At 45.3% G+C, this 15,560-nt stretch overlaps 2 protein-coding genes across 2 annotated transcripts; one reads left to right on the top strand and one right to left on the bottom strand.

The window, feature by feature from the left end:
* The first annotated feature begins 1,598 nt into the window (after positions 1-1,598).
* LOC308124003 (uncharacterized protein) lies at positions 1,599-6,124 on the top strand. Its single transcript, XM_080486759.1, has 2 exons — positions 1,599-3,020; positions 4,177-6,124. Exons 1-2 carry the CDS (start codon positions 2,038-2,040, stop codon positions 4,316-4,318), a joined length of 1,125 nt encoding a protein of 374 aa, XP_080342885.1. The 5' UTR covers positions 1,599-2,037; the 3' UTR covers positions 4,319-6,124.
* Positions 5,448-14,928, bottom strand: acadvl (acyl-CoA dehydrogenase very long chain). Its single transcript, XM_080486758.1, has 21 exons — positions 14,828-14,928; positions 14,497-14,586; positions 14,327-14,396; positions 13,342-13,416; positions 13,062-13,134; positions 12,914-12,978; positions 12,687-12,821; positions 12,450-12,594; positions 11,460-11,589; positions 11,207-11,332; positions 10,902-11,100; positions 10,177-10,281; positions 9,943-10,029; positions 9,787-9,849; positions 8,415-8,516; positions 7,860-7,957; positions 7,635-7,707; positions 7,434-7,506; positions 6,869-6,941; positions 6,650-6,725; positions 5,448-6,559 (listed from the first exon to the last, which is right to left on the bottom strand). The coding sequence occupies exons 2-21, from the start codon at positions 14,568-14,570 to the stop codon at positions 6,422-6,424; spliced, it is 1,980 nt and encodes a 659-aa protein (XP_080342884.1). The 5' UTR covers positions 14,571-14,586; positions 14,828-14,928; the 3' UTR covers positions 5,448-6,421.
* Between the last annotated feature and the right edge of the window lie 632 nt (positions 14,929-15,560).

The raw sequence follows: 15,560 nt of genomic DNA, 5'->3' as shown, positions 1-15,560 counted from the left end.
TTCAGTGTGTGTCTCTAAAATGTTTCTAATTCATTGCAAGTTAAAGGGTCGCTTCATAATGTCAACTTTTTTCAACGCACGTGCACCAACATTATACAATACATCTTTTTTTAAATATAATTTCAGAACCTATATTTCAAATAAGTGTCCACAGATATGCAAACGTTAAACATTAGATAAAAACATAAAATATAGAATTAAAATATGTACTTTCTTATAGCACTTGCCAACAGGAAACATGTCCTACCCTAAAACATTATGGCCTGAGCAGTGCACTGGTCTCTGCCACTTTGTTTATGACAATATCATTGTCCAAAGACATGAGGATTTCTGCCTCAAGTTTCTTCAGGGTCAAAGTGCTCCTGAGTCGGTTTTTAATGAAATGTACTGTTGAGAAACTTCTCATATTTTGGAAGTACTGATTGATTGTTCACACACTGTTCCAACAGCTCAGCTGTTCCTTCCGTTCCTGAGGGGATCAATCTCCTCCACCACTTGGCTCCGCTACTGATGCAAAATCACTTTTTGTAAAATGGTCTATATTCTCAGCACAAATCTCCCCTTTTTACAAAGTTCAGCTCAGTTGCATTAATGTTTTGCTGAATCAGCATGGGCACTTCTCATACGGAGCAGGTCTCCATCATACTCTTCATTAGATTTAATATGATAATATCGTCTATCCTATGATTCCCACTCTGGACTTGTGGATTCATGGCTGCTGCTCGGTGCTGGTTCTTGTTTCTGAGGGTCCAAAAGACAAAGTTTCCCACTCACGTAGCGGTGCATCATACTTTTATTATATAATTTTAGGTTATATGCCACACACCACAGAATTCAGAGACTTGATGGCTGAATTGAACAGTGGTTTGGAGGCAAAGTTTTAATGAAAAAGTCGCCAATCACAGCACATTTTGTTGCATCTGTTTCCTCTTTTTAATTCGAGCTTTCTCTGCACCACCATTGCTCCTTCTATCCATCTTTCAAACACCACTGACCAAGTCGTCAGGGTACGTCTGCAAAAAAAAAAGAAAAAAAAAGAATGAAGAGGCTCAAAACTTTGTACCCAGAACCTCAATGACCTGAGGGCCGCACTTCTAGAAGTGTGATGCCTCAGCAGACAATAGGTCCACTTGTGGACAGCAGGAGGCGCTGTTGTTAAGTTGTAATTGAGGTTCAAGGTCACATCCAGAGCCGCCCGACATGTCCAACATATGCGGGTGTATAGAGCCCCGATGACCACCAGAGGGCTCCCAAGAGCATATAAAGTTTAAGATTTGTTTTTTAATTAAAAACTTTGTAAACATGTTGAGAAAGAAAGAGGTGGCATAACTCTCCAAAACGCTACGTCAGAATTACAGTATTTTATTTATTCAGTGTTAAAACTTTTTGAAAATAATTCTATGTATTTACTTTGTTTACAGAAATCAGCGTTTGTCAGTTTTTCTACCTCGTCACAATTGTGTCAAAGTATTGTGTATCTGAAGTTCTTGATTTCATTTAGAGGTTGATGTTTGCTCATTTCAACCATTTGTACTTCTGCTTTTGACTCCCAAAACAAGTTATGGAGACTTTGATTTCTTTTAAATTTTTTTAGTTGTGCTATACCCTCCACCGTTATTGTCTTTTGTTTCAATCGTTTCTTTGAGATGGGGAAATCCCCTTTGCATGCTTCTACTAAAATATTCTACTTACATGATAGAATCACACTGTTGCATGAACTCTTTTCCATAACTTTCACCTGAAAGCCAAACATCCCTAACTTTCTGAGTAGTATGACGATCACTTTCAAGTTTGAACCTGCAGGGGGGTGAGAGAGAGAGAGAGAGAGAGAGAGAGAGAGAGAGAGAGAGAGAGAGAGAGAGAGAGAGAGAGAGAGAGAGGTGGAGGACTGAGTCAGTCTTCAGTGAGAGAGCAGACAGAGAGGATCATGAGGTGGATAAACTTTCCTTCCCATCATCATCATCATCATCATCATCATCATCATCATCATCATCATCATCATCATCATCATCATCATCATCACCATCATCAGGAATAATGTCAGTAAACAGCAGCTCGCAGGTGGAGGTGGAGGACTACACGGGCGTGCGCTTCTACGTGTCCACCGCGTCCTTCTCGGTGCTGCTCTTCTTCAACCTCATCATCAACTGGACCATCGTGCGCGAGGAGCGGCTCCGCCGCCACGCGCGCTTCGTGCTGGTCTTCCACCTGCTGGTGTCCGCCCTCGTGCACCTGGGCACGAGCAGCCTCTTCTACTACCAGACGCACCTGGACGCGCGGCCCGCGCGCTCGGCGTGCCTGGCCATGATCACGGTGCTGATCAGCAGCGCCTCCAACATCCTGCTGACGCTCACCGCCATGGCTCTGGACCGGCTGTGCGCCGTGTGCCACCCGCTGCGCTACAGCTCGCTGTGCACCGGGGGCCGCTGGCCGTGGCCCTGGCTGCTGGGGCTGCTCACCTGGACGCTGGCCCTGCTCATCCCGCTCAGCCTGCTGCTGCAGCCGGGCCCGGCTGGGACCGGGACCGGGACCGGGACCGGGACCGAGACCGGGCCGGCGGAAGGCGTGGAGTGCGGCCCCGAGCAGCTGAGGAGGGGCCAGTTGCAGAAGGTCCTCTTCATCGGCCTGTGCACGCTCCTCATCCTCTACAGCTACGTGAGGATCCTGGTGGAGGGGAGGCGGCTCGGGGTGCTCAACCGGCGCAACCAGGCCGGCTGCAGGACGATCGCCCTGCACGGCTCCCAGCTGGCCGTCTACATCCTCCCCAACTTTGTCAGCTTCGCCCTGACCAGTCTGCACAAGCGCCAGTTCATCGAGCGCGGAACCAAAGAGCTGTCAGCGGTGGTCATCTTCGCCTTCTTCAGCCTGGCGCAGTGTGTTGCGCCTGTAGTTTACGGTCTGCGCAAAGAGGAGCTGCTGGAGCAGCTGAGTCACAGGTTCCCCTTCTGCTCCCGACACATGAAGACTGTCCTGGGCTGGACCGTGAGGGCCGACTGGACCCACATGCACCACAGAACAAGGTCGGGTCCCGCTGACACTGTCAGTTAGGATTTTTTGTTTCAACCAAGGCCTCAAAACTATTTTACCAGAAGTTATTAAAAGACTTTCTGATGTGTCACTTAGTTTAGACGAATCATGCAAAGTATGACAAAAGGAAAAAGCCCTGATTTCTAAAATGCCCATAGTGAGAAATTATAGACAACTTTATTTTTAGTATGTCATTCAATCAGCTAGAGTAGGAAAAACAAAGCGACTTCAGCTTTATTAGTGAGTGCCCATGAGTTAGTTACCCTCCAGGAATACAAAAAAGCAGTTAAACTGCAAAGGCAAGATTGTTTTAAACTTCCAAATACCTTAAACCCCATTGAGATCTGTTAATAAGACAGTAGCTTTCCAGTAACACAGCTAGAAAGTTACATTGGATTGACTGTGACTGTGTGAATGTTATTTTACTACAGATTAATAGGTTTATACCATTATTTAGACTATTGCTGTTCTTGAGTGCACAGCTTGGATGATAAATAAAACTTTTCCAAAATCCAACACTTTTATTTAGGAACAAAAAAAAAGGAAACGACTTATAACCGATAAGTAAAACCTAATTTGAGCTGACACGCGTGTGAAGAAAAATACGTGTGGGGAAAAAACTGGAAAATTAACTTCCAATCTAAACATCATCTCATGGTTTACCGGATGGTCCAAGTCATGATCACATTCTGCCCTGTGTTTATTTTGCTGACATCATAGATCTACTTCTGTAGAGAAAAACTCACACAGGGAGAACGTGCAGACTCCACATTCTTGGAAATAGAGAGCGTTAACTACCACACAGCTGTAGCGCCACATTAAACATCGGTTTAAAACACATTTGAGAGATTCTACAGGCATTACACGCTTCGAGATGAGGGTTTTAGGTTTTTTTTAATTGATAATTGAGGCGATAATTACACCATGAAAGTAGAGCTGGAAAATATAAAGTGTTTTGATTCCGTTTGATCTACTAATATGTGAAGATCTGAGATTGCAGCATGTGAGATTCAGGGTGACTAACTACTAGATGAAGACTGTGGCCTATTTAAAAATGTCATCTTCCTTCTTAGTACTCTGGGAAATTCCACCCCCAAAAGAAACTGTTCTCATTGCTTCTGTTTCTAAATCTTGCTTTGTTCCCCTCAGGGAGCGAACGTTGACAGCTCAGACCATCCTCTCCCTCGAAGTCCCACAAGTCCAAGAGGAGGAGGCGGAAACTCGGACGACGCCAGTCAGAAGCTCCTCACATGACTTGTACTCATGTCGGGGAGACACCGGCGACGCCTGATGGGAAAACTGTGGTCAGTGTGAGGATTTAAACTGTGACGGGAAGTCGCGTCCTCAGCGCGGGCCGTGATGGAGCTCAAGGAAGCGCCTCGTTTATCTCCACGAGTGGGATTCCTCCTGATCTGAAAACGTGGAGGCGCCAAGAAACACGGCGTCGACGCGGACCCCTCCACGAGAACAGACCGAAATAAGCTCGTATCACCTCTCACACTTTAAAACGTCTCCCGTTTCATGGTGGGACAAGTTCACCAGAACAAGGAGACATGGTGTTTGATATGAGTGTGGATTGTGGTATTTCAACACAGAAGTACTCCCTTCGTCTACTTTACTTACTCTGCGTTTACGGCAGCACTTCTGAAGAATCCACCATCATAACTTATTCCCACACCAGATCATTAAGCTCAAAAACAGGAAAATATTCGGGTACGTTCCAGTTTGCAGAGTATAGATGGTAGAGTTCAGTGTTGTGAAGTGGAGCAGACCAAGCACAGTGAGAAGGAACAGGTTCAGTGGATGTAAACGGGCGACAGATCTGCCAAAAGGTGGTTTTATTCATGTTAATGAACCTCCCTGGGTAAACAGGAGTTGACTGAAACAGCAACCGATCTGGAGAATCTCTTAGAATGTGAAACCGGGCAGTCATCTGCTAACTAATAAAATGACTCCCTACATTGTTTCGGTGTCTATTTCCGGAGAACTCTCTCACAGCGAGGCCGATTCCGCCGCTTTCCTCTCTCTGAGGCGCTTCCATCAAACAGGCGGGGTATTTCTAGAAGCGGGGACGGCGGCTTTGGAAGGCCTGCTGCACGCTGCAGCGAGAAAGAGCTGCTTCAGCACACGCTGGGGAAATTCTCATGGTTTCAATCGCACGTCTTCTTGAGTCTGACACCCACAGACGGCTCTCTTTGACAATCCAGCGTGTGCATACGAAAGCAGGAAGGAGTTTGTATGTCGTGCTTCACAGCAAACGCGCCGAGTGAAATGCTTACTGGCATTCCTGTAAAGCACCCGAGGAGCCGGGCTGCAGAAGTGAAACCCAACCAGCAGAGCACAAGAGAAGTAGGAAGTGACTTTGGTGGCGACGCGCGTAAAAATAGAGGCTCAGTAGCTGAAGAACCCAACAGACATTTAATCAGCCAAATGCATTAGAGATGTTTATTAGGAGAGGAAAAAACTGCAGTACAAATACATGGACATCCACTGCATTCCGGAGTATTCGCAGATGAGTAGATGTTTTACTAAACACCTCAATCATATTTATTAATAATCACATTGGTCTTTTTAAAGCACTGTGATCACATCTAAGAGCCTTACGATTATTTACCTGTACATTACATCACGCCGACGTGCACAGACGGCCTCACGCCTCAGAGAAATGACACGTTTGGTTTTAGAAGAACGCTAAAACGCAGCGTTAACTACTGATGGTTAATGTCACCTGCGACTTTTAGCCGAGGGGCTTCAGAAGTTAGGCGATGGCCAGGAGAGGAGGTGAAAGTGCAGCTTTGTGTTGAAACAGTCACAACACATGCGGGCACCAGCTTCTAAGGCAAAGGTTTTGTCGCTGAGCACCGAGTGAGCTTACCATGCAGCAAGGCGTTGATAAACATAACGCCACACTGGATATACATACATACATACATACGTTTGAACCCAAAGTTCGCCGCTACCCTGAACGAGGGAAGGAGATGGATGGTTGATGAGCGTTGCAGCTTGTGTTTGGTAACCGGCTCTGTTCTGAAGCTGCGGCGATGCGGGTGTGTTGAACCACCCAAAATATAAAGACGCCATTTAATGTTTCAGCTGGAAAAAAAAAAAAAAAAGAGCAGGACTGCATTCAAGCTGAGTGGACACACCTGATATCACCTTTACACTTGATCGAACCGCTCCTTTTAAATCCTATAAATAAATGACTAACGGAGCTCACACACACAAGGCAAACGTTCAGATTGGAACTTGTTCTTCGTGTCCCCGACGTGTGACAGCAGGTTGAAGTGTTTAAAGTCCAGGAGGCCTTGGAGAGTTGTAAATATGAACCATTGGCAGAGTGTGAGTGTGTGTGTGAGTGTGTGTGTGTGAGTGTGTGTGTGTGTGTGGCAGGCTTTTAGAAGCCCAGAGGGTGGGGGGACACCACCCCTCCGTTCTCCACCACGGCGGTGGAGAGGGCTTGCATGTTCTTGAACAGCTTCCTGGACTCGTTGGATCGGAGGAGCTTGATGTCGCGCATGACTCTGTCGTGAGCCTGAAGGAGGAAGGAAGGAAGGAAGGAGAGATGATCATCACAACGTCGGACCAAAAACAAAAGCCGATTCCCATCCTGGCTGCGTCTTACCTCCATGCACCAGGTCTCACACAGAATCTTCTCGTGCTGAGCTGAAGCGTGGCCCTGAGTCAGAGAGCGAGAAGCCCTGCGGGACGAGGGGAGAAAAAGCGGCGTTACGTCTGCGCCTGGCGGCGAGCGACCGTGCGGAAAGCGAGTGGGCGTTCGTAGGGAGAAGTGAGCGAGTGAAACGAGGACGGGAGCCATCCGATTGGCCGGTTTTGCACCAACCTGGACAGGACGACCACCATGGCGTACAGGTCGATGGCGCAGTCTGCCACTCGCTTCAGGACAAACTGCTCGTCTGAAACACGAAGGGACTTATTGGAACGGCGTCACAGAGTGGTTGTGGTTGTTTAGACTTTATGTGTAATCACTGCCGCGGCTTAATGGTTTCAGTGATGGGATTTATTGTCGACTGACTGAACTCTGAACTAATCCTGACCTCTTAATGAAGTTTCACCTGCGAAACTAAACATCATCCTTTTACGGCAGATCAACAAAATGCTGTTTTGTCTTTGTCATTCGTGACTTTGTTCTTTTAAATACTCAACAATCCGACTTTGTAACGATGAATATCTTCACCTTCTGCTTAAAATTCGGACCTTTTTGTCATTTTGACCAAATAGTTTACTTTTTCTTCTTTCAGTGCAGCTCCGCTCAGTTACTGTTTTGCACATTCTTACTTGACTCAAACTTCCACTTTCAAAATGTGTATTAAAGCCCCAATATGAAGTTGTCTGACCAGTTTGAATTCATCAGTCACCACAGTTTGGTGTTTCGTTCCTGTGCTCACCAATGATCTTCTTGCCATGTTTAACCAGCAGCTCCTCCACGACCGCTCCAAACTGTTCGATGGCTTTGACCGCCTGGAAAGTCAAATAAAACGGGTCATCAACAATCGTGTCAGTCAGTCATTAAAGACCGCATAAAGGAAAGTGCTGCATTTCTTCTTTAGAGCTGGGTCTCAAGGCTGGTTCTAAAAAGGGAAAGTTACCAGCTCGCCGCTGTGCGCCAGCTCAGGATGGACCGTCCCCTGCAGGGTCAGACCCGTGCTCAAACCGGCCTTTCTACAAACACACGACGACGAGCACAAATAAGAGAACGATCCAAACACCAACACATGCAGAACTCCTGCCTATTGTTACTCTCGCATTGCACAACCCTTCCCAGCATCAGCAGCAGCAGTGAGAGGAACCCAGAAACAGAGCGTGTCGCAAACCTCTTGGCTCTCTTGCCGATCTCTCCGGCGAGCAGCGCGGCGTTGCCCAGCGGGTTCTTCAGGGCTTTCTGTAAACTCTTCAGCTGGTTCCCGGCGTTCTGCACGGAAACGCAGAGTTGAACGCAGCTTGTTGTGATTTCAGCGTCAAACATTTACATTCAACCGTTCAAGGTGTTACGACGTCGTCACTCTTTATAGCAGAGTCGCTGAAATAGACAACAAAGTGTAACTGGAGCCTCTATATTTGAACACTGCACCCTCGTGCCTTTTTAAAAGGGAACGTTTACACATATTTCACAATTATTTCACAACTTAAAAACCCCCAAAAAAACCAAAAACAGAATTGGGTTCAAATAAACGGAACAAAATTTGCAAGTTACAAAACATGGCCCCTTGCCAATGAAGGGTTAAAGAACACACGGGGAGGAGTGTTTCAGACAACTAGCACTTCCTCTCTGCTCTTCCAGATGTCTCATCAGATCAGCACAGAGGAGTCTTACACAGCCTGAAATATATACAGATATTTATATATAAATAGAGAAAAGCTGACTTTACCTGGAATCCATTGAGAGCCACAAAGAGCCTCAAGATGTCGTTTGTACCCTCAAAGATCCTGAAGATCCTCAGGTCCCTCATCACTCTCTCCACTCCAGAGTCCTACACAAAGGAAAGCTTTAGTGTGAGCAGGATGAAAGCTGAAAGTTTCAGGGTCTCCACAGTGATTTGGACGTTTGATCGGATACGTTCTGACGCTGCAGTCATACCTGATATTTCCTACTCTGCCCTGAATTCAATCCAGATTTGAGCCACGCTTCTATATTTGCATGTTGGGCAACGAGCTGTGGTATTTATAAACTCTCCCATGTAGAAAACGTCTCTTACCCAACTTCTAAAAAAACAAAAAAAGGACTGAAAGCAGCAGCTCTGAAGAGGAAACGAGAGTTTGTCGCTGTGCTTTTGAGCTCTCCGTGTGGCACAAGGTCATCACTTCTTGAAATAAAACCTCAAGTCAGAAAGAACTTATGAAACCCTGATTGCACGAATTTCAAAATATAACCTGCCGCAGCATATGAAGGCCGTGTTCGACCTTGAATCGTCTGGTTTATTTTAAGCAGGTCGACATTGTTTACGCAGCCTCACTTCGCCCACGTCTTTGGCTGGCTCTCGCCGGTCGCTCCCCGCGACCTTTATGATTCTTTTCCCTCGACTGAAAGCGCCGGTGTGGTTTGAGAGTGAGCGGGTTGCGTGCCGCAAACGACGTGACTCGAGCACCATGCAGTACGTGACTCCTTGGAGACGTCGAGACGTTTGAAATGTTCCTAATGAGAGTGTACCGGCTCTTTGCTGCTTATGCAACAGGACGATTCTATAAGTCTTGTGTGTACTTAAGAGTACGACTGTGTGGGAAAGGAAAACATCCTCGATGTTTAAAATAACATAGAATCAAAAACACACTGTGCTTCAGTACACAATTATTTAACAATAACCCGGCAGGAGGAGTTCATTTTTGATTATCACTGATAAATTTAATTTTTTTTATAAATGTAAACCTTATTAGTAAGTTTCCTAAACTTGAATACGGATGTGATTAATTTACTACAATGAGACATCCCTATGGAGATATTTTGAACCCGATACTATTTATTATGGGGTTACTGTGGTCAAAACACTTCTGATACAAGACATCAATTCTTGTGGAGGGGAAAGAAAAACCTTGCAAACTGATACATGAAGAAGTAACTTATTAAATCGCCATATACTACAAGTTCCTCACATTTTATGAGTCTGTGTTGTTTTATCGTTGCTGCGTCAAATTCATATTTACTATGCATTTATATTCTCGGACTACCTATCTACAACGCGTCTATTTGTTCTCTGCAGCTCCTGATGTGTTTTGTATGACACAGGAAGTGATGTCAGCGCTCACCTTCATGTAGCCCATGCCGCCCATCACCTGAATGCACTCATCAGTCACCGTCCACGCTGCTTCCTGAACAAGCACAGAGGCAACTGAACATCGTTCCTTTCCCACAGAATAAACAATGTCATCATGCGTCATTAAAGTGCGCGGCTGCGTTCTTACGGAGGCAAAGATCTTGCTGATGGCTGCTTCAATCTGAAATTCAGTCGCTCCCGAGTCCATGTTTCCGCTGATCATGTACGCCATCGACTGTGAAAAGACACAGAATTAGAAAGGAAAGAATCTCGTAACATAAAGTCACAACCTAATATGAATAAAGACGCAACTAAAAACACAACATATTTAGGTTCAGACGAGCGATAGGGCTGATAAATATTCCCTGCTGAGCTTTCGGACCTCGGTCACGTAATGCAGCATGGACATGCGAGCCATCTTCTCCTGGATGGCGCCGTAGTTGTGGATCTTGTTCCCAAACTGAGTTCTGTTGGCTGCGTGATCCACCTGATGGGAAGACAGACAAACTCCTTCACTCACAGAGAAGACGGATTACCAGATGAGAACACCTCACAGATCCACTCAAGTGTTGCCGCCGCCGTATTTGACATCAAGACCAGCACACACCGGCATTCTGCAGGTGAGTCATGAGAATTGTAACTCCTGAAAATAACCATCGATGCACTAACCACACACCACCATGAGAGGTTCTTCCTTCTTTGGAAAACACTTTCTGCTCCAGTAACTGAACTCAAATTCACGTTTTATTTTCCTGGTAGGAAATCCAGCAAATTGACTCATAAGAGTTTACATTATAGCTGATATGTTTCGTCTTTAAAACAGTGGCTTTGTGTGAGGTCTTCTCTTCAAACAATACACAGTAGGCAAGACTTCCTGCGTCAGTTTTCAGGCACGTGACCAGAGTCTAACTGCTTTCTCAGAGTCTGTAACCTCGGCGAGGCGCCGACATTGACCACAGTCGACTCCAGCGAGGGGAATTTCCCCACCAACCCACGTCGACGGAAATACAAGCATGCAAGCGAGGGTGTCACAGACAAAAACAATGCATGTGGCAACAAAGTGAAAGCTAAAGGCTGACTTCAACTCCTACAGGTTAGTTTACGTACCGCTTGGGCGATGACACTCTTCATGGTGCCAGAGAGGGCTGCGGCCATGCCGAAGCGGCCGTTGTTCAGGATGTTCATGGCCACCTTGAAGCCTCCCCCCATCTCGCCCAGCACGCACTCGGCGGGCACGCGGACATTATCGAAGTACACCTCTGCTGTGTTGGAGGCCTTGATGCCCATCTTCTTCTCTGGAGGGCCACTTTTGAATGTGAAGATAGGAAGGAGAAAACAAAACATGTATGTAAAGAGAGGTGGAGGACCAATTAGGTCTGAGTCACAGCTTACTTCAAGAAGAGCACCCTCACTTTGTCACTCCACCAAAGCTCCTTTCGACGACGAAAGCTGTGATCTTGTCCTTCATCTCTCCTGTCTTGGGATCCTTCATGGGCGTCTTGGCAAACACTGTGAAGATCTCAGCCAATCCGCCATTGCTAAGAGAATAAAAACAACAACAATCATGATAAACAAGGTCCTTTCCTGCAGAGCCTTTATGAACGGGATATTTTGTATATTGCTGCCACCTAGTGGTAGAAGCACAATGATTCACTATGTGCTCACCTGATCCAGATCTTGCTTCCACTCAGGGTGAAGTATTTCCCGCATGGTGACTGAACGGCTGTGGTCTTGATTGAGGCGGCGTCTGAACCGCTGGCCGGCTCAGTGAGGCAGAAGGCGGCGATCGTCTCACCTTTATTGACACAAACACACGAGTGAAATGAGTCAGCAGCTCAGTGTTTTTCCTTTATCTCTATTAAATCTATGTTGCGGTTTGTCTCTATCAGCTACGCTAAGGCCGCATTTACACTGTCAGTGCAATGTGACCTGCGGTGATCTGTAATAAGGTTTTCCATTATATTTCCGACAGTAGGCCTCGCAGATGTTGGCTTTATTGCAGAACATGGTGTTTTTCTCTCTTGCATAAAAGGTGGCCTGATGTGAGCGCAAACTAACAACATCTCTACATCTACAACATTTTTAACTGTTTGTCATTCCAGAAAAGACAGACTATCCTGTAGCAAGAACGCTCATCCTACGGTAAAAGTAATAACACTAAATCACTGATTTCTTGCTGAGAGCCGATTTATTTATGTGATCGTTCACACCACGTTTTAAACGCGACCTCCATCAGACTGACGTGTGACTATTATCCGACCCCAGAGTGACCTGCATATGTAGAACGCGTGACGTCACACTGTTTACAGAAGTAAATGTGGATGCCACACCGGTCAGCGCCAGGGTTGCCAGATCTGACTTACTGTTTCCAGCCCTGAACACAATGTAAAACCCACCCACCTCAATAAAAACCAGCCCAAATCTCAACCTCTGTAGAAACTCAAGTTAAAACCGTAAAACATGTGCCGAAACTGTAAAATATGTGTACTCAAGAACACATCATAAGCACTCAACTGCACTAAATAAAGAAAGTAAAAAGGCAAGAGAATTTGGCCCCCCTATTGGGGAAGACCCTGCCAATCTGGCAACACAGCTCAGCAAGTGAATATCTATTTTGAAGTGGTTGTGCAGTAAAAGCGGACAAAAGCTACTTACCTGTCGCAAGCTTCGGCAGGTACTTCTCCTTCTGGGCCGGAGTCCCAAAAAGCAGAATTCCTTTGAAGCCAATGGACTGGTGAGCCCCCAGGGTGATGCCGACGCCCATGTCATGACTGCCGACGATCTCGACCAGACGGGCGTACTGCAGTGTGAAAGGAGTTTGCTTTACATTAAACTCACTGTACTGCACGGTCGCACTCATGCAAGTTCAATGAATATCATGAATTCAATCACCTGCGTGTTTGAAAGACCGAGACCACCCAGATCACCTGGAACCTGCAGTCCGAAGGCGCCCATCTCCTTCAGGCCCTCCATGGTGTGATCCTCCACCTTCTCCAAGGCATCGTTCTTGGCAGGGTCGTTCACCTCCTGCAAACAAGGAGCAGAGACATGGAGGAGGTGAGTGGGAGGAGGAGGAGGAGGACGAGCAGTAGGACATAAGTGTTGTAGTTTGAACTTACATCAAAGAATTTGCTGACGGGCCCAACAAGCTCTCGGAGGAACTGCTCCTGCTCCTCATTTAGTGCTATGGCACAGACAACAGCAGTTACACCACAGACTTTTACAGATGAGACTTTCAGATATTAACGTGTATATCTGATGGGTTACCTGAGGGAAAAGGAAACACCTGGGCAGTTGTAATCTGCCCCTTGAAAACGTTGACAGCAAACGACTTGGACTCCTGCAGAAGATTACATCAAACCCACTATTTTAATTTGTTCTTTTCGAAACAAAGTTTTACTTCTTGTCTCAAAATGCTAAACTTCCACAATGACCGTTTATTTCTAACAAGACTGAGATTTGTATCAACCAAATGTAATTTGATCCACCGAAATACCAATCAAATGCCCTAAAAGCAGCATGACATAATTATAGATGAAAAACATACAACAGCAGCAGCAGTCTTCTTTTCTACTTTGGTGGCTGCATCCGTGCCCACTGCAGCAGGCTTCTCCAGTACGGCCTACAAAGAGCAAGAAACAAAGAGGTTAAACAAGACAGAGAAACTGAAAACAAGTAACAATTGGGAAAGCTGAAAAAAAAAATGTAGCAGTGCTTGGTACACCTTGTGTGAAACAGCAAGGACAAAATGCCTGGTGAAAAAACACATGTGACATGTTTAAATCAGGACAGCCGTTTGGTCAGATGCCCAAAGGGTTTATCTCGGGCCGCAAAGTGGGTGAAAGGTGACGTTGCCAAGTGGGCATCAGTCTCAGTCAGCTGCGCATTTTATTTTTTTCAATCTGAGAAATCAAATGCTTATTTAAGTTGGTAAAACAATGTCATATTTACAAAATACAATTCTTCCATTACAAAAAAGGAGCAAAATCAGATGGTGTGATTGTTATAGATCAATGATCTATACTTTTTTGTACAGACAGACATATAAACATTTAATTGGCCCACAATGGGGGAATTTAAATCGATCCAGCAGACAGTAAATAAACAGAGAAGTGGCAAAAGGAAAGAATAAGAATGATAAATGAACCAGAACCATTGACAATCTAACTGATCAATGGTACAGCTTTTCAGTGAGACACTGCAATAACGACATCATGAAATAAGAATGAGAAGTAAAGCCTCGATAGACGTCTTTAGGCCTGTGTTACAAACAGTGTGTCAGCTATACCATCTTTCATAAAACAGTGTTGTTGTGAACTCTGCAGCCAGTGTCACCCACATTTACGGTGTCACCTTTAATAGCGGAGTCACGTGACCGGTGAACTTTACTCCACTTCCCGGGGAGAGGCTGTCTGACGGTGTTATGTCAGGATTTGGCCAAGCAAGGACAAGAACACACTCAAACACAACGGAACACCACAACACGATTATTATAGTTAACACGATATTAAATAGTTATTATTGTATTGTACCTCTGCGGCTTGGCTGGCGTAGAGACGAGTGTGTGGCACAGCAACCAGAGCCCCGGCCTGACGCTGACCTCTGAAGCCCAAACAAAGCACGACATTTAACCCAAACTCCCCACATCATTGTAGGATGAAAATCTTTTAAGTTTGATGAGAAATGTGTAACGTTGACTGACCCAGATATGATGGGCGGAATCCTGAGGATGGCGCCGCACAATGTGGAAGATTGGCTCACTTTACGAAGCAGCATGTTGTTCCCCGAAGTGCTAAAACAAAATATACAACAAATAACACTTAACGATTAGTTAGAAAAAATAAAAGACGAACAATAAAACAGAGCCAGTGGCGGTTAGGTAAGCCAAAGGCTAGTAGCATAACAGCGGCGGGTTGTTTTGTAACGTCGCCGGTTTGTATCCTCGCGTCTCACTGCGCATAAAGGCAGGAATCCCGATTAAATACGATGATTACTTATATCGGGGATGGATAATGTCCAGAAATCGAACAGACCTGTAAAAGATATTAAAATCCGTCGACTGAGTCCTGGGTTACTGCCGACGCTTACGTTGTCTGTCAGTCGGTGATTCTTCTTCTTCTTCACTCTAAAGAGCAAGACATTTCCTCTTTTACACAGGAGCGCCCCCTATGGCCGTTTAAAAAACAAAATTAATTGCACTTAATTCACTTTTCAGACCATATTATGCATTTTATTATGTCTATAATACGGAGGTATCATTGATGAAGAAGGTTGGTGTACTAGTAAAAGTGAATTTGTAGTTGTGTACCTGTAGAATTGTTTTGTGTACCTGAAGAATTCTTTTCTCTCCACAAATACAACGCCACACTTACAGTCACAACTTCTTAATTACAGATGCACAAATCCTGTTTTACACGTCACAGAAAAAAAAAAAAGTTCTTCCACACAAGTCGCAAATTGTTTTCTTCATCGACAAATCACACATCGCGGCTCCCCTCACAGCTGAGCTATCTGGAGAAAAAAAGGCGGGACTTATCTGAGATTGACAGATATTACAGCCAATCAGGAGAGAGGATTTTGTCCCACAGTCAATCAGAAGAGAGGCGCTTTTCTGTTTTGACGCAGAAATGGAGGAAGTACACATACAGTACAAGTACACATACAGTACAAGTACACGAACCCTTTCCACCAATAATACCTTTATATACACGGAAACAAGAGAAAACACTTCACAGCAGTTCAGACATCGGTAGAAAGCAGAGTTTC

The sequence above is a fragment of the Lipophrys pholis genome, assembly GCF_963383615.2.
Source record: "Lipophrys pholis genome assembly, chromosome: 18".
Lineage (NCBI taxonomy): Eukaryota > Metazoa > Chordata > Actinopteri > Blenniiformes > Blenniidae > Lipophrys > Lipophrys pholis.
The sequence above is the reverse complement of the archived record's forward strand: the minus strand, read 5'-3'. Positions and strand labels throughout refer to the sequence as shown.